The 25,973-nt window shown below is 40.1% G+C and overlaps 1 protein-coding gene and 1 long non-coding RNA gene across 6 annotated transcripts; both read left to right on the top strand.

The window, feature by feature from the left end:
- Positions 1-12,620: 12,620 nt before the first annotated feature.
- On the top strand, positions 12,621-25,486 carry stambpl1 (STAM binding protein-like 1). 2 transcript variants are annotated; one of them, XM_041974258.1, is made up of 12 exons: positions 12,624-13,256; positions 14,813-14,918; positions 20,090-20,307; positions 20,392-20,470; positions 20,651-20,746; positions 21,029-21,244; positions 21,322-21,472; positions 22,602-22,726; positions 22,832-22,969; positions 23,459-23,571; positions 23,642-23,741; positions 24,581-25,486. In XM_041974258.1, exons 2-12 carry the CDS (start codon positions 14,889-14,891, stop codon positions 24,635-24,637), a joined length of 1,323 nt encoding a protein of 440 aa, XP_041830192.1. In that variant the 5' UTR covers positions 12,624-13,256; positions 14,813-14,888; the 3' UTR covers positions 24,638-25,486. The 2 variants fall into 2 exon arrangements, with proteins under 2 accessions (XP_041830191.1, XP_041830192.1); XM_041974257.1 differs by having other exon boundaries at positions 12,621-13,256; positions 20,392-20,746.
- On the top strand, positions 15,695-18,223 carry LOC121632616. 4 transcript variants are annotated; one of them, XR_006008937.1, is made up of 7 exons: positions 15,695-15,721; positions 16,081-16,244; positions 16,471-16,624; positions 16,820-16,860; positions 17,538-17,609; positions 17,836-17,907; positions 17,980-18,015. It is a non-coding gene; the product is annotated as an uncharacterized LOC121632616 (long non-coding RNA). The 4 variants fall into 4 exon arrangements; XR_006008935.1 differs by lacking the exon at positions 15,695-15,721 and adding an exon at positions 18,185-18,223 and having other exon boundaries at positions 16,060-16,244; positions 17,836-17,989; XR_006008934.1 differs by lacking the exon at positions 15,695-15,721 and having other exon boundaries at positions 16,060-16,244.
- Positions 25,487-25,973: the final 487 nt, after the last annotated feature.

Raw genomic sequence — 25,973 nt, 5'->3', positions numbered from 1 at the left:
ACATGTGTATAACATGTGTATAACATGTAACATGTATATAACCTATATATAACAAGTTGTTGCAAATATTATCCTTAGATTTTAGTAACATGCATTAGGCTCTGCTTTCAATTAATAGAACTACAGCTTTATTGTTATCATTGCTTTGCAGGTTACAGATAGTGCATTCACATAAACAGGAGACAGGGCTACTGGGTTCAGTGCTGGGAGGGTGGCAAGGGACCTTGAAATTGTTCTGTTGCCCAGCAAGAGTAAGCTACTGAGAAGATAACAAATAAGCAGAAATAGGGAGGATAAAACTTGTTTTGCAGATCTCACCCAACTGACTGTGGGAAAGAAGAAAACAGCCTGGGAGGAAAAGTGACGGAAGAAGGAGGGACCACCTTGCAAAATACACATTCACATGAATTCGCACCACATGCACGCACATAGCCACAATGCATTGTATCAGTATAAATGAGGAGGACAACTTAGGTAGGCGGGTCTTTTGGCTGAACCGAAGGGTCCCGACACTTCATGTATTAGTGGACCAGAAGCTAAGCTAACAGGCCTCCTCTGACAGAGATATGTATTGTTTTCTTATTACTGGCTTAACAAAAAATTGTCAATTCTACTCGATCTCTGGTGTTTTTTGCCTTCTTTTAAAAATGTGGATTTTTGAACACTCTTCCTTCTGATGATTTATTTACAGGTGGTGAACAAATCTTTTAAAGCCAACAAATAATATTTTAAAACTTCAATGTGTATAACATACATATATAATGTGTGTATAACATGTGTATAACATGTGTATAACATGTATATAACCTATAACATGTGTATAACATGTGTATAACCTATAACATGTGTATAACATACATATATAACGTGTGTATAACATGTGTATAACATGTGTATAACATGTATATAACCTATAACATGTGTATAACATACATATATAACGTGTCTATAACGTGTGTATAACATGTATATAACCTATAACTTGTGTATAACATACATATATAACGTGTGTATAACATGTATATAACCTATAACATGTGTTTAACATACATATATAACGTGTGTATAACATGTGTATAACATGTATATAACCTATAACATGTGTATAACATACATATATGACGTGTGTATAACATGTGTATAACATACATATATAACGTGTGTATAACGTGTGTATAACATGTGTATAACATACATATATAACATGTGTATAACGTGTGCATAACATGTGTATAACCTATAACATGTGTATAACATACATATATAACGTGTGTATAACGTGTGTATAACATGTGTATAACATACATATATAACATGTGTATAACGTGTGTATAACATGTGTATGACATATATATAACGTGTGTATAACATGTATATAACATATATATACAACATTTATATAACATGTTTATAACATATATAACATGTATATAACGTGTGCATAACATGTGTATAACCTATAACATGTGTATAACATACATATATAACGTGTGTATAACGTGTGTATAACATGTGTATAACATACATATATAACATGTGTATAACGTGTGTATAACATGTGTATAACATATATATAACGTGTGTATAACATGTATATAACATATATATACAACATTTATATAACATGTTTATAACATATATAACATGTATATAACCTATATATAACATGTGTATATCATATATAACATGTATATAACGTATATATAACATGTGTATAACATACATATATAACGTGTGTATAACATGTGTATATCATATATAACATGTATATAACGTATATATAACATGTGTATAACATGTATATAACCTATAACATGTGTATAACATGTGTATAACATGTATATAACCTATAACATGTGTATAACATACATATATAATGTGTGTATAACATGTGTATAACATGTGTATAACATGTATATAACCTATAACATGTGTATAACATACATATATAACGTGCATATAACATGTATATAACATATATAACATGTATATAACATGTATATAACGTGTGTATAACATATATATAACATGTATATAACATATATAACGTGTGTATAACATGTATATAACAAATATATAACGTGTGTATAACATGTATATAACATACATATAAAATGTATATAACATGTTTATAACATATATAACATGTATATAACCTATATATAACATGTGTATAACATACATATATAACGTGTGTATAACATGTATATAACATATATATATAACATGTATATAATATGTTTATAACATATATAACATCTATATAACCTATATATAACATGTGTATATCATATATAACATGTATATAACCTATATATAACATGTGTATAACATACATATATAACATGTGTATAACGTGTGCATAACATGTGTATAACCTATAACATGTGTATAACATACATATATAACGTGTTTATAACATGTGTATATCATATATAACATGTATATAACCTATATATAACGTGTATAACATACATATATAACGTGTGTATAATGTGTGTATAACATGTGTATAACATGTATATAACCTATAACATGTGTATAACATACATATATAACGTGTGTATAACATGTATATAACCTATAACATGTGTATAACATGTATATAACCTATAACATGTGTATAACATACATATATAACGTGTGTATAACATGTGTATAACATGTGTATAACATGTATATAACCTATAACATGTGTATAACATACATATATAACGTGTGTATATCATGTGTATAACATGTATATAACCTATAACATGTGTATAACATACGTATATAACGTGTGTATAACATGTGTATAACATGTATATAACCTATAACATGTGTATAACATACATATATAACGTGTGTATAACGTGTGTATAACATGTATATAACCTATAACATGTGTATAACATACATATATAACGTGTGTATAACATGTATATAACCTATAACATGTGTTTAACATACATATATAATGTGTGTATAACATGTGTATAACATGTGTATAACATGTATATAACCTATAACATGTGTATAACATGTGTATAACCTATAACATGTGTATAACATACATATATAACGTGTGTATAACATGTGTATAACATGTGTATAACATGTATATAACCTATAACATGTGTATAACATACATATATAACGTGTGTATAACGTGTGTATAACATGTATATAACCTATAACATGTGTTTAACATACATATATAACGTGTGTATAACATGTGTATAACATGTATATAACCTATAACATGTGTATAACATACATATATAACGTGTGTATAACATGTGTATAACATACATATATAACGTGTGTATAACGTGTGTATAACATGTGTATAACATACATATATAACATGTGTATAACGTGTGCATAACATGTGTATAACCTATAACATGTGTATAACATACATATATAACGTGTGTATAACGTGTGTATAACATGTGTATAACATACATATATAACATGTGTATAACGTGTGTATAACATGTGTATAACATATATATAACGTGTGTATAACATGTATATAACATATATATACAACATTTATATAACATGTTTATAACATATATAACATGTATATAACGTGTGCATAACATGTGTATAACGTATAACATGTGTATAACATACATATATAACGTGTATAACGTGTGTATAACATGTGTATAACATACATATATAACATGTGTATAACGTGTGTATAACATGTGTATAACATATATATAACGTGTGTATAACATGTATATAACATATATATACAACATTTATATAACATGTTTATAACATATATAACATGTATATAACCTATATATAACATGTGTATATCATATATAACATGTATATAACCTATATATAACATGTGTATAACATACATATATAACGTGTGTATAACATGTGTATATCATATATAACATGTATATAACGTATATATAACATGTGTATAACATGTATATAACCTATAACATGTGTATAACATGTGTATAACATGTATATAACCTATAACATGTGTATAACATACATATATAATGTGTGTATAACATGTGTATAACATGTGTATAACATGTATATAACCTATAACATGTGTATAACATACATATATAACGTGCATATAACATGTATATAACATATATAACATGTATATAACATGTATATAACGTGTGTATAACATATATGTAACATGTATATAACATATATAACGTGTGTATAACATGTATATAACAAATATATAACGTGTGTATAACATGTATATAACATACATATAAAATGTATATAACATGTTTATAACATATATAACATGTATATAACCTATATATAACATGTGTATAACATACATATATAACGTGTGTATAACATGTATATAACATATATATATATAACATGTATATAATATGTTTATAACATATATAACATCTATATAACCTATATATAACATGTGTATATCATATATAACATGTATATAACCTATATATAACATGTGTATAACATACATATATAACATGTGTATAACGTGTGCATAACATGTGTATAACCTATAACATGTGTATAACATACATATCTAACGTGTTTATAACATGTGTATATCATATATAACATGTATATAACCTATATATAACGTGTATAACATACATATATAACGTGTGTATAATGTGTGTATAATGTGTGTATAACATGTATGTAACCTATAACATGTGTATAACATACATATATAACGTGTGTATAACATGTGTATAACATGTATATAACCTATAACATGTGTATAACATACATATATAACGTGTGTATAACATGTATATAACCTATAACATGTGTATAACATGTATATAACCTATAACATGTGTGTAACATACATATATAACGTGTGTATAACATGTGTATAACATGTGTATAACATGTATATAACCTATAACATGTGTATAACATACATATATAACGTGTGTATATCATGTGTATAACATGTATATAACCTATAACATGTGTATAACATACGTATATAACGTGTGTATAACATGTGTATAACATGTATATAACCTATAACATGTGTATAACATACATATAAAACGTGTGTATAACGTGTGTATAACATGTATATAACCTATAACATGTGTATAACATACATATATAACGTGTGTATAACATGTATATAACCTATAACATGTGTTTAACATACATATATAACGTGTGTATAACATGTGTATAACATGTATATAACCTATAACATGTGTATAACATACATATATAACGTGTGTATAACATGTGTATAACATACATATATAACGTGTGTATAACATGTGTATAACATGTATATAACCTATAACATGTGTATAACATACATATATAACGTGTGTATAACGTGTGTATAACATGTGTATAACATACATATATAACGTGTGTATAACGTGTGTATAACATGTGTATAACATACATATATAACATGTGTATAACGTGTGTATAACATGTGTATAACCTATAACATGTGTATAACATACATATATAACGTGTGTATAATGTGTGTATAACATGTGTATAACATACATATATAACATGTGTATAACGTGTGTATAACATGTGTATAACATACATATATAACATGTGTATAACATGTGTATAACATGTAACATGTATATAACCTATATATAACATGTGTATAACATACATATATAACGTGTTTATAACATGTGTATATCATATATAACATGTATATAACCTATATATAACGTGTATAACATACATATATAACGTGTGTATAATGTGTGTATAACATGTGTATAACATGTATGTAACCTATAACATGTGTATAACATACATATATAACGTGTGTATAACATGTGTATAACATGTATATAACCTATAACATGTGTATAACATACATATATAACGTGTGTATAACATGTATATAACCTATAACATGTGTATAACATGTATATAACCTATAACATGTGTATAACATACATATATAACGTGTGTATAACATGTGTATAACATGTGTATAACATGTATATAACCTATAACATGTGTATAACATACATATATAACGTGTGTATAACATGTATATAACCTATAACATGTGTTTAACATACATATATAACGTGTGTATAACATGTGTATAACATGTATATAACCTATAACATGTGTATAACATACATATATAACGTGTGTATAACGTGTGTATAACATGTGTATAACATACATATATAACGTGTGTATAACATGTGTATAACATGTATATAACCTATAACATGTGTATAACATACATATATAACGTGTGTATAACGTGTGTATAACATGTGTATAACATACATATATAACGTGTGTATAACGTGTGTATAACATGTGTATAACATACATATATAACATGTGTATAACGTGTGTATAACATGTGTATAACCTATAACATGTGTATAACATACATATATAACGTGTGTATAACGTGTGTATAACATGTGTATAACATACATATATAACGTGTGTATAACATGTGTATAACATACATATATAACATGTGTATAACATGTGTATAACATGTAACATGTATATAACCTATATATAACAAGTTGTTGCAAATATTATCCTTAGATTTTAGTAACATGCATTAGGCTCTGCTTTCAATTAATAGAACTACAGCTTTATTGTTATCATTGCTTTGCAGGTTACAGATAGTGCATTCACATAAACAGGAGACAGGGCTACTGGGTTCAGTGCTGGGAGGGTGGCAAGGGACCTTGAAATTGTTCTGTTGCCCAGCAAGAGTAAGCTACTGAGAAGATAACAAATAAGCAGAAATAGGGAGGATAAAACTTGTTTTGCAGATCTCACCCAACTGACTGTGGGAAAGAAGAAAACAGCCTGGGAGGAAAAGTGACGGAAGAAGGAGGGACCACCTTGCAAAATACACATTCACATGAATTCGCACCACGTGCACGCACATAGCCACAATGCATTGTATCAGTATAAATGAGGAGGACAACTTAGGTAGGCGGGTCTTTTGGCTGAACCGAAGGGTCCCGACACTTCATGTATTAGTGGACCAGAAGCTAAGCTAACAGGCCTCCTCTGACAGAGATATGTATTGTTTTCTTATTACTGGCTTAACAAAAAATTGTCAATTCTACTCGATCTCTGGTGTTTTTGCCTTCTTTTAAAAATGTGGATTTTTGAACACTCTTCCTTCTGATGATTTATTTACAGGTGGTGAACAAATCTTTTAAAGCCAACAAATATTTTAAAACTTCAATGTGTATAACATACATATATAACGTGTGTATAACATGTGTATAACATGTATATAACCTATAACATGTGTATAACATACATATATAACGTGTGTATAACATGTGTATAACATGTATATAACCTATAACATGTGTATAACATACATATATAACATGTGTATAACATGTGTATAACATGTATATAACCTATAACATGTGTATAACATGTGTATAACCTATAACATGTGTATAACATACATATATAACGTGTGTTTAACATGTGTATAACATGTATATAACCTATAACATGTGTATAACATGTGTATAACCTATAACATGTGTATAACATACATATATAACGTGTGTATAACATGTGTATAACATGTGTATAACATGTATATAACCTATAACATGTGTATAACATGTATATAACCTATAACATGTGTATAACATACATATATAACATGTGTATAACATGTGTATAACATGTATATAACCTATAACATGTGTATAACATGTGTATAACCTATAACATGTGTATAACATACATATATAACGTGTGTATAACATGTGTATAACATGTGTATAACATGTATATAACCTATAACATGTGTATAACATACATATATAACGTGTGTATAACATGTGTATAACATGTATATAACCTATAACATGTGTATAACATGTGTATAACATGTATATAACCTATAACATGTGTATAACATACATATATAACGTGTGTATAACGTGTGTATAACGTGTGTATAACGTGTGTATAACATGTATATAACCTATAACTTGTGTATAACATACATATATAACGTGTGTATAACATGTATATAACCTATAACATGTGTTTAACATACATATATAACGTGTGTATAACATGTATATAACCTATAACATGTGTATAACATACATATATAACGTGTGTATAACGTGTGTATAACATGTGTATAACATACATATATAACGTGTGTATAACGTGTGTATAACATGTGTATAACATACATATATAACATGTGTATAACGTGTGTATAACATGTGTATAACCTATAACATGTGTATAACATACATATATAACGTGTATAACGTGTGTATAACATGTGTATAACATACATATATAACATGTGTATAATGTGTGTATAACATGTGTATAACCTATAACATGTGTATAACATACATATATAACGTGTGTATAACGTGTGTATAACATGTGTATAACATACATATATAACATGTGTATAACGTGTGTATAACATATATAACATGTATATAACTTCTTTTTTTTCTCTTAAATATTAAAATCACAATTAAAATTTGGAGCAATTCAAAAGATTTGGTAGGTGACATCCGTTCCCTCTCCGCGCACCCAGCATGCGTCCATTTCCGCAGTTCAGATAGGGGCAAACAGGAAGAAGTGTAACAGCGTTCGGTATTTCTCCAAAATAAAAGCCTCCGTGCGGATTTGCGCTGCTGAACCATGAAAACATGACGTGTTTAACCGGTCAGTTTTTTTTTTTTTTTTTTTTTTACATCACACGTTTATCCTGTGATTTCGTGATCTGGCGGATCCTGCTGGGTGGACTGTGCTCGCGGGCGCTCCACACCTGACACGCTTCCTGACATGTCACGGAGGTCAGAACAAATCCGTGGTGCAGCCGTAACGAGGTGCACACGCACCCGGTGGAAAGGACGGGTTAGCTGCACGCTCAGCCGACACACGGAGAGCTGCGTGAGTGTGTGTGGCTCACCTGCGGCATGTGCACGGTGACGTGCAGTGACAATGTGCTTCTGAGCTGGACCCTCCGTCTGGAGTTAATGCTCTTGAGTTTGAGTTGACATATAGATCTTCTCCGAATTAATGTATGATAAATTTTTACTGTCGAAAATGAATCGTAGCGTCTTTACTGAGGCACGTGCCCCAGTGGATGGGGTCTGGCGACGCCTCAGGCATGACTTATATCTATTGTTATATGTGATTGTGTGGATGATGCTGAGCTCACTTCGGCTTTGCTCATTTTCTTCTTGAAACAACTTCGTAGTTTAAGCTACACCGTTTTCTGCTAATGAAAAATGTGCTTTCATGCTGTCCGGTGGCGACGCTGCTTTCTGGCTGTGATGCAGGAGGAACTGGAGGACCAGAGGCTACGTACTATTTACCTGACAGGTGTGTATGACAAACCAGGTGAAGACCAACGCAGCCATTAATGAAGCGCCGTCATGCAGACAGCAGTGTGTGCATACACTGTTTTAGTCCGTTTGTTCAAATATTTGATGGTTTGAACTTTATTATGTTGTCTTCTGGTGTTTCTGCATTTGTTGGTTGAAAATTTAACCTAACTCTAACCCTAACCTTATGGCCCCCATCAGAGGCATTCTGCAGCAGAGACCTCACAAACATGGCAGGATTAATAAGACCAATAATCCGCCAGTGAACTGGCAAAATGAAGGAATTTTATTATGCATCAGAGCAACAGCAGCAATTTTAAAAAGAGCAGGCAGCAGAAATAAAATAAAGTCTGATCCTGTGACGAAGCCGCATCTAAAGCTGGTTTCTGCATTTTCTGATCCATGTTTTTATTGTGTACAGAAGACAATACAGCAGCGTTCTCATCCACCTGGAAACCCTTAAACATGCATCGCTCCTGTAAAACATCTTATATCTGTTTAAAAGTCACATGAACATAAGAATGAGTAAATGATAGTTCATTAATACTATAATATACTAACGAGGGAGGGGGAGTTACATTAGTCCATCAAAAGTTTCCACATAGTGTAAAATTTGTTCATGTTTCCCCTTTTGCATTCCTAATTTTCTCCTTTCTAAAGAGGACAGAACCTCATTAACCCACTGTGTGCTGGAAGGCGCTGCTGGATCTCCAGGTAAGAAGGAGGCGGGGTCTAGCAGGTAAGAAGGAGGTGGGTCTAGCAGTTACGGAGGAGGCGGGTGTGGCAGGTAAGGAGGAGGCGGGGTCTAGCAGGTAAGAAGGAGGAGAGGTCTAGCAGGTAAAGGAGGCGGGGTCTAGCAGGTAAGAAGTTTGAGAGGTCTAGCAGGTAAAGGAGGCGGGGTCTAGCAGGTGCAGAGCTAGAAGCTCTTCTGGAAGACAAAACATCAATGTGTGGTGAGGTTTCAGTACTTTTTGAGAGAACTTCTGACCTGTTGTTGTACATTTGCCAAACTTTGCCAGGACGGGCAAGAGAAAACCCTTTGTGCAGGGCCCCGCCTCTAGATGGGTAAATGTTTACATTTTATTAAAGAATGAATGAATGAATTAATTAATTACCTCTCCTGTCCAGCATGGTGGTGGCAGCATGATGGTCTGGCTGCCATGTTGTGCTGAACTCATTTACTCTGCCAGGAGGAGCTTCTGGATCTGGATATGTTCTTTATTATTAATCTACAATATGTTTTTGCTTCTAAATGCTGGACCAGAGAAACAGCAGAAGGAAAAAGGTGGATAGAGGAGAAAGAGGAAGAGAAAAGATAGAAAAAGGGAGACCAAAACAAAAGGTAGAAAACAAACCAGAACAGCTGCTACCAGAGCGAAACAGAGAAACTGAACAGCTGCTGCACCTGGAAAGAAACTTGAAGAGACCAGCAGACCATCTACAGGAGAAAACCTATTAAAACGATGAACAGCAACCAGCACACCAGCAGCTGGGATATGTGTGTGACCGGGAAAGGGAACCTCACCCTGGAAGACGAGCCGTCCCGTTGGCAGCAGTAGCACCCCCTCCCAGACCACCAAGACCAGAGCCCAAAGTTACAGCACCCAGGTACCCACAGAGCACCCACGCGCCACACCCTGTGGAGAGGGGCGTACCAGTAGAAATAATAATAATAATAATTAAAGCCGCAAGCGGCATCCATCGAGTCCGAGCGTCCTGGACCCCGCCACTCGTGTTAGCTAACGTGCTAACATGCTAGGTAATACGGTAAAATGGGTAGCTGAGAATGTGAAATATTGATATACCTAGTTAGCATTTTTTGCTAGCATGCTAACGCGTTAGCATGTGAGCTAACATGCTAACATGTTAGCCAATATGATAAAGGGCGACCAGAGAAAGGGAAATTTTGATTTACCTAGTTAGCATTTTTTGCTAGCATGCTAACTTTTTAGCATGTTAGCTAACATACTAGGCGAAATGGTAAAGGGCTAGGTGAGAAACGGGAACTTTGATATACCTAGTTAGCATTTTTTGCTAGCATGCTAACTTGTTTGGATTAGGTGCTAACTATCAGTGTTACCGGTCGGTGTTACCGGTCAGTGCTAATGATCAGTGCTAATGATCAGTGCTAACGGTCGGTGCTAATGATCAGTGTTACTGGTCGGTGCTAACGGTCGGTGCTAATGATCAGTGTTACTGGTTGGTGCTAACGATCAGTGTTACTGGTTGGTGCTAACGGTTGGTGCTAACGATCGATGTTACCATTTGGTGCTAATGATCAGTGCTAATGATCGGTGCTAATGATTGGTGCTAACAATCGGTGTTAACGGTCGGTGCTAATGATCAGTGTTACTGGTCGGTGCTAACGGTCGGTGCTAATGATCAGTGTTACTGGTTGGTGCTAACGATCGATGTTACCATTTGGTGCTAATGATCAGTGCTAATGATCGGTGCTAACGATCGGTGTTAACAGTCGGTGTTACTGGTTGGTGCTAACGATCGGTGCTAATGATTGGTGCTAACGATCGGTGTTAACGGTCGGTGTTAACGGTCGGTGCTAACGATCGGTGTTAACGGTCGGTGCTAACGGTCGGTGCTAACGATCGGTGCTAACGGTCGGTGTTAACGGTCGGTGCTAACGGTCGGTGCTAACGGTCGGTGTTAACGGTCTGTGCTAACGGTCGGTGCTAACGATCGGTGCTAACGGTCGGTGTTAACGGTCGGTGTTAACGATCGGTGCTAACGGTCGGTGTTAACGGTCGGTGCTAACGATCGGTGCTAACGATCGGTGTTAACGGTCGGTGTTAACGGTCGGTGTTAACGGTCGGTGCTAACGATCGGTGCTAACGGTCGGTGTTAACGGTCGGTGTTAACGATCGGTGCTAATGGTCGGTGTTAACGGTCGGTGCTAACGATCGGTGCTAACGATCGGTGTTAACGGTCGGTGTTAACGGTCGGTGCTAACGGTCGGTGCTAGCGGTCGGTGTTACCAGTCACTGATCCTATGAGATTTCAGAGGTTTAAGTGATTCAGCGTCCTGTGTCGTTGCTATGGGAATCTTGTTGGCTAGGTAGGCTGTCCCATTTTCCGAAATGTGCAGATCCTGAATTGGGACACACCGAAGATGTTGTTCTGCATCACCTCTATATGTTCTAGATCATAATGCAGAATTCATACATCATTTCACCAACCGTCTCCATGGTGATTTCTGTCCTGAAACCAGCAGATGTGACGACTGAAGTTGAACAGCCGACATTGATGAAGAAACTCTGATAAAACTGATGATCTGGATAAAAACAAGAAGGTGTCATTGTGCCCCATTTTCCATGTAAGTGCATTAGTTACCAAAAATCTCAGCTGTTTATTTATTAGGACTTAAAATTGTTCATTTCCTCACGTTGTGTGGTGTAAAGGGAAAAAAAGGTCTAGCTTGTGCTGTGGTTAATTGTGAAGTGTTGTGTCTTTGTATTGATATGGCTCTTCAGGGCCACCATACATGTGGTTTCAAGAAAAAGTAAAAAAAAAGAAAAAGAAAAAAGATCCATCGGAGTGACACATCCTATTGATGGTCGCTTGTCTGTGGAACCGGAGTTGCGCATGTGCACGAAGGTCCGGCCCGCTGCTGGGGACCGGGAGATGTGGGTGAGCCGTCCTCATGTAGAGACGATCTTCGCGGCCACCATCAGCCGTCAGTCGCCGTTTTGAGCCTCCGGACTTTTCAGCCATTTTACACCCGGTTCCGTCTCGGCTGAGGACGTAAGTCACGGTGGACCGGCTCCACGTGCTCTCCCGGACCCGGTCTGGACTCACACCTCGCCTCTAGGTTCCACCTGTGGCCGCTGGATGCCAACAGTCCGCGGACAGAACAGCGACGACAAGCCGGTAAATCCTTCCCCTCAGAACCGGAATTTTCTGTCCGAACCGAGCAGACCCGAGTCCACCTCCGCTGGTTCCGCTCATTTAGCTGGTAGAAGACATGGAACCAACTGGTTTTACTGGTTTTTTAAACCGGAGATTAACCCCTGGCATCCAGTTAAAGGAGCCGTGCAGTGATTTCAGCTAAAAGATGATCAATCAGATCTGATCGATCGGTCGATTGACTGACAGTTTCTTCAGTCTGGATGGCAGATTATTTCAGTCGGTTTGGATTAATTGACCCCCCCACCAGGAAAAAACAACAGGTTCAGTCACGTGATGTTTTCTGATCAGTTGAATTAATCTTGGATGACGTCGCTGATCGATCGGGTAGAAATCGGCAGCGATCTGTTAATAATGAAATCAGAAGCGATGGAAAAAAAATTAAAAGGAAACATAACTTTGATCCAGGACTAAAGAGGACTTCAGAGTCTGCTGGGTCCTCACGGAGGTTCTGGGTGGTGAGGTCGGGCTGAGCCAGGAGATCTGATTTAGTAGTTTGACCTCAGAACCTGCTAACCATCCACTTCTCTGGGTTTGGTTCTTCAGGTTCTGTTGCTGGACCAGATTTCATTAAAACGGAGACAAGAAGGAAATAAAATCCTGCGCCTTCTCGACCAATCACAGACATTCTCCTCTGTAGGACCCGCCCCAAAGTCCAGGGTTGTCTGAAAAGTTCTACATTTGTCTTTTGGTCCCGCTTCCCACCTCTGGGTCTTGGTCCTGGTTCCTGCAGGATTTGTGATGGGCTGATGAACCGGTTCTGGGGGTCTGACAGGAACACACCCAGACTAAGATGGTTCAGGTGGACGAGCAGGTTCCTCTGAACTCGTCCTGATCACGTCAGTCTCTGAGAGACCTGAAACCAGATCCATCCCTCCATCCATCCATCTGGATTTAGTATCTACACCAGGGACCATCTCCTCCTGCAGGTAGTCTCAGGTCTGAGACGTGGACCAGATGGAGGGGCTGTGGAGCAGACAGGAACCGCCTCATTAGTAGATGTTCCTGCTTCACCTCCAGCACCTGGAACCACCACATGAAGCAGAAGGTGGTCACAGACCCGCCATCAGCTTCGTGAGGCGAACAGCCGCCGCTGGCTTTCGTTCCTTCTGTCTGTCACCACCAGCGTCCACAATCTGTCTGTCTTTCTCTTCGATATATACACAAAGGACGGGTATTGATCCAGACCTGATCAGATCTGGATCAAAGGATCAGGTAAACAGAATTTCTCCAGAGTTGGGATTACCAGTGTGGACTTGTGGTTCTGGTGTGGACTCGAGGTGTGGACTCATGTTTCTGGGAGCACCTGTTGCCATGGTGATGGAGTGAATCAGAGAGACTCACTCTTCTTCTCCTGGCTGTTAAAGTGGGTGATTCAGTGGAACCTTAGCTACTGGTTGTCATGGTAACAGAGGACCAGACTGAAGGACGAGCATCTGTGATGATGAAGATGAATTCCACTCTAATGACATCTGAGCTGCTAGTTTGGTTGTTGACATCTTGTTTCTGTGTCCCTGCAGTGAAGCATCATGGGAGGCGGCAGATGGACGAGGCGGCTGCGGGACGAGCAGTGACACACACACGCACGTGCACAACATGGAGCAAGGCTTCAGCTTAAATACGCTGGTGAGTTCTAGTCATCACCACTGGTGCTACTGGGAGCTCCATAAGGTTCCAGTCTCCAAACTGTCAACATGAAAACGTAGGTTCCGACCCATCTGGACCGGATGGACTGGTTCCGACCCATCTGAATCAGAACCACAGAAGCAATAATTTGAGACTCTGTACACAAAATGCTCTCATTCCAGCATCAGTTACCATGGCAATGAGTTGAGCATCAGTTACCATGGCAACAAATTAGGTTAATATTCTGACTTCAGGCTCAGTGCAGCTAACTTACGACCTGCTGTGACTGATCAGGTTAGTTTATTGCAGGGTAGTCTAATGTTAGTTTGGGTTAGTTGAGTTTAAGCTAATGTTAGTTTAGGTTAGTTGAGGTTAGGCTAATGTTAGGTTGGGTCAGTTTAGGTTAGTTGAGGTTAGGCTGATGTTAGGTTGGGTTAGTTTAGGTTAGTTGAGGTTAGGCTAATGTTAGGTTGGGTCAGTTTAGGTTAGTTGAGGTTAGGCTAATGTTAGGTTGGGCTAGTTTAGGTTAGTTTAGATTAGACTAATGTTAGTTTGGGTTAGTTGAGGTTAGGCTAATGTTAGTTTAGGTTAGTTGAGGTTATGCTAATGGTAGTTTGGGTTAGTTTAGGTTAGTTGAGGTTAGGCTAATGTTAGTTTGGGTTAGTTGAGGTTAAGCGAATGTTAGGTTGGGTTAGTTGAGGTTAGGGTAATGTTAGTTTGGGTTAGGGGAGGTTAGGCTAATGTTAGTTTGGGCTAGTTTAGGTTAGTTGAGGTTAGGCTAATGTTAGTTTGGGTTAGTTGAGGTTAGGCTAATTTGAGTTTGGGCTAGTTTAGGTTAGTTAAGGTTAGGGTAATGCTAGTTTGGGTTAGTTGAGGTTCGTTGAGGTTAGGCTAATGTTAGTTTGGGTTAGTTGAGGTTCGTTGAGGTTAGGGTAATGCTAGTTTGGGCTAGTTGAGGTTCGTTGAGATTAGGGTAATACTAGTTTGGGTTAGTTGAGGTTCGTTGCGGTTAGGCTAATGTTAGTTTGGGTTAGTTGAGGTTAGTTGAGGTTAGGCTAATGTTAGTTTGGGTTAGTTGAGGTTCGTTGAGGTTAGGGTAATGCTAGTTTGGGTTAGTTGAGGTTCGTTGAGATTAGGGTAATACTAGTTTGGGTTAGTTGAGGTTCGTTGAGGTTAGGCTAATGTTAGTTTGGGTTAGTTGAGGTTCGTTGAGGTTAGGCTAATGTTAGTTTGGGTTAGTTGAGGTTCGTTGAGGTTAGGGTAATGTTAGTTTGGGTTAGTTGAGGTTCGTTGAGGTTAGGGTAATGTTAGTTTGGGTTAGTTGAGGTTAGGCTAATGTTAGTTTGGGTTAGTTGAGGTTAGGCTAATGTTAGTTTAGGTTAGTTGAGGTTATGCTAATGGTAGTTTGGGTTAGGTTAGGTTAGTTGAGGTTAGGTTAATGTTAGTTTGGGCTAGTTTGGGTTAGTTGAGGTTAGGCTAATTTGAGTATGGGCTAGTTTAGGTTAGTTGAGGTTAGGGTAATGCTAGTTTGGGTTAGTTGAAGTTCGTTGAGGTTAGGCTAATGTTAGTTTGGGTTAGTTGAGGTTCGTTGAGGTTAGGCTAATGTTAGTTTGGGTTAGTTGAGGTTAGGCTAATGTTAGTTTGGGTTAGTTGAGGTTCGTTGAGATTAGGCTAATGTTAGTTTGGGTTAGTTGAGGTTCGTTGAGGTTAGGCTAATGTTAGTTTGGGTTAGCAGAGGTTCGTTGAGGTTAGGGCAATGCTAGTTTGGGTTAGTTGAGGTTCTTTGAGATTAGGGCAATACTAGTTTGGGTTAGTTGAGGTTCATTGAGGTTAGGGTAATGTTAGTTTGGGTTAGTTGAGGTTAGGCTAATGTTATGTTGGGTGAGTTTAGGTTAGTTGAGGTTAGGCTAATGTTAGTTTGGGCTAGTTTAGGTTAGTTGAGGTTAGGCTAATGTTAGTTTGGGTTTGTTGAGGTTAGGCTAATTTGAGTTTGGGCTAGTTTCGGTTGGTTGAGGTTAGGGTAATGTTAGTTTGGGTTAGTTGAGGTTCGTTGAGGTTAGGCTAATGTTAGTTTGGGTCAGTTGAGGTACGTTGAGGTTAGGGTAATGCTAATTTGGGCTAGTTTAGGTTAGTTGAGGTTAGGCTAATGTTAGTTTGGGTTAGTTGAGGTTAGGCTAATTTGAGTTTGGGCTAGTTTAGGTTAGTTGAGGTTAGGGTAATGTTAGTTTGGGTTAGTTGAGGTTCGTTGAGGTTAGGCTAATGTTAGTTTGGGTCAGTTGAGGTACGTTGAGGTTAGGGTAATGCTAGTTTGGGTTAGTTGAAGTTCGTTGAGGTTAGGGTAATGCTAGTTTAGGTTAGTTGAGGTTCGTTGCGGTTAGGCTAATGTTAGTTTGGGTTAGTTGAGGTTAGTTGAGGTTAGGCTAATGTTAGTTTGGGTTAGTTGAGGTTCGTTGAGGTTAGGGTAATGCTAGTTTGGGTTAGTTGAGGTTCGTTGAGATTAGGGTAATACTAGTTTGGGTTAGTTGAGGTTCGTTGAGGTTAGGCTAATGTTAGTTTGGGTTAGTTGAGGTTCGTTGAGGTTAGGCTAATGTTAGTTTGGGTTAGTTGAGGTTCGTTGAGGTTAGGGTAATGTTAGTTTGGGTTAGTTGAGGTTCGTTGAGGTTAGGGTAATGTTAGTTTGGGTTAGTTGAGGTTAGGCTAATGTTAGTTTGGGTTAGTTGAGGTTAGGCTAATGTTAGTTTAGGTTAGTTGAGGTTATGCTAATGGTAGTTTGGGTTAGGTTAGGTTAGTTGAGGTTAGGTTAATGTTAGTTTGGGCTAGTTTGGGTTAGTTGAGGTTAGGCTAATTTGAGTATGGGCTAGTTTAGGTTAGTTGAGGTTAGGGTAATGCTAGTTTGGGTTATTTGAAGTTCGTTGAGGTTAGGCTAATGTTAGTTTGGGTTAGTTGAGGTTCGTTGAGGTTAGGCTAATGTTAGTTTGGGTTAGTTGAGGTTAGGCTAATGTTAGTTTGGGTTAGTTGAGGTTCGTTGAGATTAGGCTAATGTTAGTTTGGGTTAGTTGAGGTTCGTTGAGGTTAGGCTAATGTTAGTTTGGGTTAGCAGAGGTTCGTTGAGGTTAGGGCAATGCTAGTTTGGGTTAGTTGAGGTTCTTTGAGATTAGGGCAATACTAGTTTGGGTTAGTTGAGGTTCATTGAGGTTAGGGTAATGTTAGTTTGGGTTAGTTGAGGTTAGGCTAATGTTATGTTGGGTGAGTTTAGGTTAGTTGAGGTTAGGCTAATGTTAGTTTGGGCTAGTTTAGGTTAGTTGAGGTTAGGCTAATGTTAGTTTGGGTTTGTTGAGGTTAGGCTAATTTGAGTTTGGGCTAGTTTCGGTTGGTTGAGGTTAGGGTAATGTTAGTTTGGGTTAGTTGAGGTTCGTTGAGGTTAGGCTAATGTTAGTTTGGGTCAGTTGAGGTACGTTGAGGTTAGGGTAATGCTAATTTGGGCTAGTTTAGGTTAGTTGAGGTTAGGCTAATGTTAGTTTGGGTTAGTTGAGGTTAGGCTAATTTGAGTTTGGGCTAGTTTAGGTTAGTTGAGGTTAGGGTAATGTTAGTTTGGGTTAGTTGAGGTTCGTTGAGGTTAGGCTAATGTTAGTTTGGGTCAGTTGAGGTACGTTGAGGTTAGGGTAATGCTAGTTTGGGTTAGTTGAAGTTCGTTGAGGTTAGGGTAATGTTAGTTTGGGTTAGTTGAGGTTAGGCTAATGTTAGTTTGGGTTAGTTGAGGTTAGGCTAATGTTAGTTTAGGTTAGTTGAGGTTATGCTAATGGTAGTTTGGGTTAGGTTAGGTTAGTTGAGGTTAGGTTAATGTTAGTTTGGGCTAGTTTGGGTTAGTTGAGGTTAGGCTAATTTGAGTATGGGCTAGTTTAGGTTAGTTGAGGTTAGGGTAATGCTAGTTTGGGTTAGTTGAAGTTCGTTGAGGTTAGGCTAATGTTAGTTTGGGTTAGTTGAGGTTCGTTGAGGTTAGGCTAATGTTAGTTTGGGTTAGTTGAGGTTAGGCTAATGTTAGTTTGGGTTAGTTGAGGTTCGTTGAGATTAGGCTAATGTTAGTTTGGGTTAGTTGAGGTTCGTTGAGGTTAGGCTAATGTTAGTTTGGGTTAGCAGAGGTTCGTTGAGGTTAGGGCAATGCTAGTTTGGGTTAGTTGAGGTTCTTTGAGATTAGGGCAATACTAGTTTGGGTTAGTTGAGGTTCATTGAGGTTAGGGTAATGTTAGTTTGGGTTAGTTGAGGTTAGGCTAATGTTATGTTGGGTGAGTTTAGGTTAGTTGAGGTTAGGCTAATGTTAGTTTGGGCTAGTTTAGGTTAGTTGAGGTTAGGCTAATGTTAGTTTGGGTTTGTTGAGGTTAGGCTAATATGAGTTTGGGCTAGTTTCGGTTGGTTGAGGTTAGGGTAATGTTAGTTTGGGTTAGTTGAGGTTCGTTGAGGTTAGGCTAATGTTAGTTTGGGTCAGTTGAGGTACGTTGAGGTTAGGGTAATGCTAATTTGGGCTAGTTTAGGTTAGTTGAGGTTAGGCTAATGTTAGTTTGGGTTAGTTGAGGTTAGGCTAATTTGAGTTTGGGCTAGTTTAGGTTAGTTGAGGTTAGGGTAATGTTAGTTTGGGTTAGTTGAGGTTCGTTGAGGTTAGGCTAATGTTAGTTTGGGTCAGTTGAGGTACGTTGAGGTTAGGGTAATGCTAGTTTGGGTTAGTTGAAGTTCGTTGAGGTTAGGGTAATGCTAGTTTAGGTTAGTTGAGGTTCGTTGAGGTTAGGGTAATGTTAGTTTGGGTTAGTTGAGGTTCGTTGAGGTTAGGCTAATGTTAGTTTGGGAAAATGTTAAATTCCAGGGTAGAAAGTTTTTTTTAGCTCATCATCAGTAAAGTGATGTGTTCATGTCTTGGATCAAATGCTGCATTCAGGCTCCCTGCAGGACCAGAAAATCTGTGTGCTGCCTGTAAACACAGCTTAGCTGTGCCAGATCTGAAGCTCCAGATTCTGGTTCTGGTTCTGATGGAACCACCAACACAGACATCTGTGTGCATCCCAAGCAGAGGACCAGCACCGTGGCCTCTGAGGCTCCTCCAACTTTGTTTCCAAAGTTGAGATCTTTTGCAGTGGCAGTCTGGTTACCATGGTGACAGATGTGAATGTGTGCATGTGCAGAAGAAGCTGGCAGCAGAGCCGGATTACACCGATGTGTCTCTGACGGCGGCGGAGCGGATCCGGGCGCTGGCGAAGATGGGATGCAGTGTGGAGATCAACGAGGACATCACGCCTCGACGGTACTTCCGGTCCGGAGTGGAAATGGAGCGCATGGCGGCGGTCTACCTGGAGGAGGGCAGCCTAGAGAATGCCTACGTCCTCTACACCAAGTTCATCACGTGAGACCCATTGCTGCGTCACCGGGGCAGGGGGCGGGGCTTGTTGCACCTGCTATTTCACCTGCTGCTTCTTTCTGTGTTCAGTCTGTTTGTAGAGAAGCTGCCGAGTCACAGAGACTACCAGCAGTGTTCATCTATCCCAGAGAAGCAGCTCATCATGAAGGTAACCCTCCCCAGACCTCCCCAGTCCTCTTTAGACCTCCTCAGTCCTCCCCAGTCCTCTTTAGACTTCCTCAGTCCTCCCCAGACCTCCCCAGTCCTCTTTAGACCTCCCCAGTCCTCCTCAGTCCACCTCAGACCTCTGAGTCCAGGTCCTGTCCCCCCCATGTCCCCGTCTCTGCAGAAGCTTCAGGATGTGGCGTTTCCTCAGAAGGACGAGCTGAAGAGACGTCTCCAGGAGAAGTACGGCAGAGAACACAGCGAGTTCCTCAGAGTCCAGGTCAGACCAGTTCTGGCCCAATCAGGGTTTTATCTGATAATCAGGTTACAGGTCAGGGTTTATCTCAGAGCTGCGGTCAGTCAGCCGGTGCGTCTGCAGGAATTTTGATGAAACTGATTATTGATTGAGCAGGATGAGGATCATCCAGGGGAACCGGGTCTGCATGGTGAGTTCAGGTGAAGCTCGGATCTGGTGCATTTGTTAGTTATCGGTCAGGTGACCTTAGAACAGGTCCCGCCCTCAGGCTGTGAATCACATGTCAGTGACTGTGTTCCTCCTCAGAACCAGGCAGTGGTGGTGGAGGGGTGTGGCCAGCAGCTGCAGCGCCTCTCCTTATTGGATGAGGACAGGAGGCGTGTCTTGCTGCTGGAGGAGGAGAAGCAACGAGTGGCCGCCCTGCGCCGCATGCAGATCGAGTCAGAACAGTTTCGATACTTTGAAGACCAGTTGAGGCGCCAGGAACAGGCCAATAAGAGAGGAGGGGAGGTGGAGCTAAAGGTGCTATGCTCCTGCTGCTGAGTTCTACTGAGTTCTGCTGAGTTCTGCTGAGGTTACAGCGGTTGTTTCTCCTGTAGGTGGAAACCAAAGTTCCTGAGGTCACAGATGGCTCCTGTTTGTCCCAGCAGTCAATCAGAAACAGTGTACGACCCCAGGGGGCGGAGCCAAACAGAAGCAGACCTCCTACTTCCATTAGCCAAGCAGCCGCCACCCTGGCAGGAGTACACAGTGAGTACACACAGATCGCATCACAGCCATGCAATCAGAACCCTCCAATCAGAACCCTCCAATCAGCACCCTCCTATCAGAACCCTTTAGGTTCTGGTCCCACAGCTTTGAGAGAATCCTGATGAACTTCTGGAATGTTCTGTGGCGGAAAACAAAGCTGCAGGTTCACTATGAGAGTTATCAGGCCTTTTCTCTTAATGGAAGCAAGGAAAAATTAAAAGACCAGATTAATTAATTAAATTCATTAAAGAATTCAACTCCAGTTTATTTATACAGCACATTTTCTGCAACCAGCTGCCCAACGTGCTGAACAATAAAAATCAATAAAAATAAAAATCAATAAATATGATAAAACTGGAATAAAAAGTCAAAGCCAGCAAATGTCAAGCTAAGTTGGTCTAGAGCAAGGACTTAAAACCAGAACCAGACTGGGTAGCTCTGATGTGAAGGGGCAAGCCGACCTGAAGAAGCTCCGCCACCCCTGAATCTGAGCCTAGAGGACGGGACCTTCAGAAGGAGCTGTGAAGAGGACCTCCGAGTCCTGGCTGGAGCTCTGACGGGGGGAGCTAAACCATTTAAGGCTTTAAAACGAGTAATAACATCTTGTACTGAGTCCTAAAACTAACAGGAAGCCAGTACAAAGTAGCCTCAGAGGTCATGTGACCACGTGGTCCTTAATTTATCTGTGGTCTCGTGTGAGTTTCTCCCTGCGCTGCTTCACATTGTGATAAATTCCCGCGTTCTCTGAGAACTGATTAATTAATTCCGCTGCTGACCTCGTCGGTCCGTTTACCGCATGTTGTTGTCGTCCGTAGCTGCAGCCGTGGTTTTTAAATATGGTGGGGAAACAAGAAGCGTGGGAAATGTGGGAGCGGCGGAGCTACTAGTCACCAGACACCTACGTCATGAGGGTTCCTGTAGAACCCCGAAAAGACCCTGCCTCGGAGTAGGAACCCCCTAGTTCCTGTATGTCCACATGCGCAAAAAATGGCCTGGTTCCTGAAAAGGTTATAGGAACTACAGTCGGAAAGCCCCTCATGTTTAGGCTCCTGGTGGGGACATCACCATGGCAACCAGTGAAATGTCCCACTGGTTCTGTGTGATGTCAGGAATGTTGTTGTGTGTGCAGGTCAGCGGGTGGAGGGTCTGAGGCGGGTGGTGATTCCCAGAGATCTGACCCATCGCTTTCTCCTGCTGGCCGACTCCAACACGGTCAGAGGGATCGAAACCTGCGGAGTTCTCTGTGGACGGCTGGTGAGTCCGGCTGCTGTAGCCTGGTTCTGACAGGCCATCGCATCCAAATCCAACCACTAACAGTCTCTCTCTCTCTGCTGTCCTGTAATTGTCTCTCGCCCTCAGACACACAACGAGTTCGTTCTGACTCACGTCGTGATCCCGAAGCAGTCGGCTGGTCCAGATTTCTGCGACATGGAGAACGTAGAGGAGCTGTTCGGTTTCCAGGACCAACAGAACCTGTTGACTCTGGGTTGGATCCATGTACGACCACACACACACACACACACACACACACACGTTAAAGACAGTTCAGTCTGTGCCTCGGTTCTGGGAAATTTGTATTTCAAAGAGGAACGCCAGCCGGAATGTCCAGGTTTCAAGATGATGAACCTAAAAATATCATGGCACATTAAACCGGGCAGGTCCCCACAGAGTGTTAAAAACCAGAACACACACACCATGAATCAGACAGAAAAATGACCTCGTTGTTTGTCTCCTTCATTTGCATGCGCTCACGTTGCCACGGCAACAGGGTCTGTGGTCCAACAACAGCTTATTGGTGGGAAGGAACATAGATAGGAACAGAAAGGCCGAGAAATTTCTGTGGAAACGTCAGCTGAGACGGTCCATTGGTCAAAAACCTTTCACTTGTTTATTCTAACCTGACCCACGCGTGACCTGTGACCCGCAGTGACCTCTGACCCGCAGTGACCTCTGACCCGCAATGACCCCTGACCTTTGTGTGTCCAGACTCATCCCACGCAGACGGCCTTCCTCTCCAGCGTGGACCTCCACACTCACTGCTCGTATCAGCTGATGCTTCCGGAGGCCGTGGCCATCGTCTGCGCTCCTAAACACAACGAGTATGTCTAAAATATTTCCCATGATTCCTTTCAGTTCCACCTGCTGACCATTCTGTCTCTGGTGTCTCAGTACTGGTGTGTTCAGGCTGACCGGTCCGGGGATGTCTGAGGTTTCTGGCTGCAGACTCAAAGGTTTCCATCCTCACTCCAAGGAGCCCCCCTTGTTTACGGTGAGAACGATTCTCTTCCACCTTGGTTCTGCTGAGCAGAACATTCTGGAGATAAATATTTCCTCAGGGTTCAGACGGAACACCAGCAGCAGATTCATTTATTTTTATTTTATTTATAAAGTCCAGTGTTACTTTTACACCCTCAGAAGCACAAATCCGTCCCATCGCAGGAACATTCCAGAGAACAGTCTGAATCTAGCAGATCTACACCAGATCAGCTCACATCCCTTCATATGTGTTGGTGGGCGTGGCTTTCTATGCCTGTGAGGCGAGGCCCCGCCTACCTGCATCTGGAGGGAGGGGCTGTGGGGTTTTAACATTTTCTCGTGACGTAGAGAAGCACCAAGTACGGCTCTACATCACAAAAGAAACCCTGGTTTTACCCTGTAGGGGGCGCTGTGAGACATTTTTTACCCACAAAATCCTGTTTTTAAAATAAATAAAAAATACTCATTTTATCATCAGTAAAGATGGTTTTCACCACACTTCAGTAAAACTGTGTTTACGTTTTTAGGTGCACTGCGCCTTTAATTCCCGACACTGGAACTTCATTTCTTGCATTTTATGCATTAAGTTTGTTGTTAATACGCCGGTTGTGGCTTCCTGCTCCTGCTCTGATGCGTTTATCTGAAGCACTTTGAATCGTCTTGTACATGAAATGTGACGTACAAATAAACTCGTATTCCTGTCAGTCCTTATGCTAAGCTAACATTTCCCTCTGTGTTCAGTCTTTGTGCTAATCTACGCTAACAGGTTTTTTCTCCTCTAAATGTGAGCGAATTGTAGTTTTACTCACCTGTACTGTTTTCATGGCCCCGCCCCCTCTGACATCATTTCAGGTGTGTAAACATGTGGTGGTCAGAGACTCAAAGCTGAACCTGCTGGACCTCAGGTGACCGACAGGAGGCGCTGTGAAGAGGAAGCTGACCAGTGTGTGTGTTGATGTTGAGTTTACTTGAAGTTTTCTGGGTTTTTGTGGAGTTTGTTTCTTTTGTTGTTGCTGCACAAAGACACAGATTCTATTTTTCTGCTTCGTGGATCATTACGTCCTGCAGCGTGATGCGTTTACAGGACACGAACAAAAATACGACGCTAGAGTGACCAAGTGCCTTCTCATCATCGTCTGACGGCTCAGCGAAGGTGAAGATGAGTTCAGGGAACCAGATTTAAAAGGAAACTTGAAGACAAACATGAAACAGCTGTTTACTCTCATTGAGCTCCCACATCACAGCTTCCTGTTTATTTGCAGTGAGTAAAGTTTCAAGTCTAATTCTGCTCCCATGAAGTCTGTCAGTTCCTGAACGCCTCGTACGTGAACAACCAATCAGACTGTAAACGCCCCGAAGCGTTCTCAGAATATTCCAGATTAGGATGATTAGAGGACTCGTATTCCTCTGACAGGTGGAGGAAACACCTGCAGACTGGCTCAGCAGTAACAAACTGAGTCTGTAACCATGACGACGTTTAGATCCTGGTAGCGACGTGTTCAGGTGCTGCCAGGAGAGCAGAGCGTCGTGACGCTGTAACTTCTCCCGGGATGTTGGAACCTTTGCTGTGAATCCGACCGTTTTACCTCCAGCTGGAATAATCCGATGATTCTGTCACCTGTAAAACGTTTACTTTAAAGTTTTTACATATTTGTTGACGTGGTGAAAAACCTGAAAGCTGGTTGTTTATTCCAGAATGAAAATGTTTGATGTTTACATGTAAATAAGCTGCGGGTGTCGGTTGAGGCAGCAGGGGGCGCCTTCCTGATCGGAGTTGGAGTTTTCCGGAGTTTTCCTCTCTAGTGAAGTGTGTGTTGGTGTGTTTGGGATGAGGCACTGCAGCTGTTGTTGTTGTTGTTTACATTTGTTTGTTTTGCTGAAGCAGAGTCTTGTGACCTGAATACTGTTTTTAAAACTTTTTTGGTAATAAAGAACAAACTGCTGCTCCAGTCTGAAGTTTCCTTTGTTCCCCACCCAGAAAGAGAAAACCACGGTAAGAGTGACGGCTGTGGTCCGTCCAGACCCGGAGGACCCTGCCCCGCGCGTTCTAGATCGGAGGTTCCCGGTCCAGGCCCGGAGGACCCTGCCCCGCGCGTTCTAGATCGGAGGTTCCCGGTCCAGGCCCGGAGGACCCTGCCCCGCGCGTTCTAGATCGGAGGTTCCCGGTCCAGGCCCGGAGGACCCTGCCCCGGGCGGGTTGCTTCCCAGCTTGGCAGAATGACGTACGCCACTTTCCGGCTTCGTT

The sequence above is a fragment of the Melanotaenia boesemani genome, chromosome 21, assembly GCF_017639745.1.
Source record: "Melanotaenia boesemani isolate fMelBoe1 chromosome 21, fMelBoe1.pri, whole genome shotgun sequence".
In the NCBI taxonomy this organism is placed as follows: domain Eukaryota; kingdom Metazoa; phylum Chordata; class Actinopteri; order Atheriniformes; family Melanotaeniidae; genus Melanotaenia; species Melanotaenia boesemani.
This window is presented reverse-complemented; position numbering and strand designations above follow the sequence as displayed.

What these genes read in the sequence shown, in the direction of transcription:
- stambpl1 (XM_041974257.1), top strand. Translation starts at nt 14,889, where the DNA reads ATGGAGCAAGGCTTCAGCTTAAATACGCTG. An exon ending in GAGGGGAGGTGGAGCTAAAG is followed by an intron (nt 21,245 to 21,321) that starts GTGCTATGCTCC and finishes TTTCTCCTGTAG; the next exon opens with GTGGAAACCAAAGTTCCTGA. An exon ending in CACCCTGGCAGGAGTACACA is followed by an intron (nt 21,473 to 22,601) that starts GTGAGTACACAC and finishes TTGTGTGTGCAG; the next exon opens with GTCAGCGGGTGGAGGGTCTG.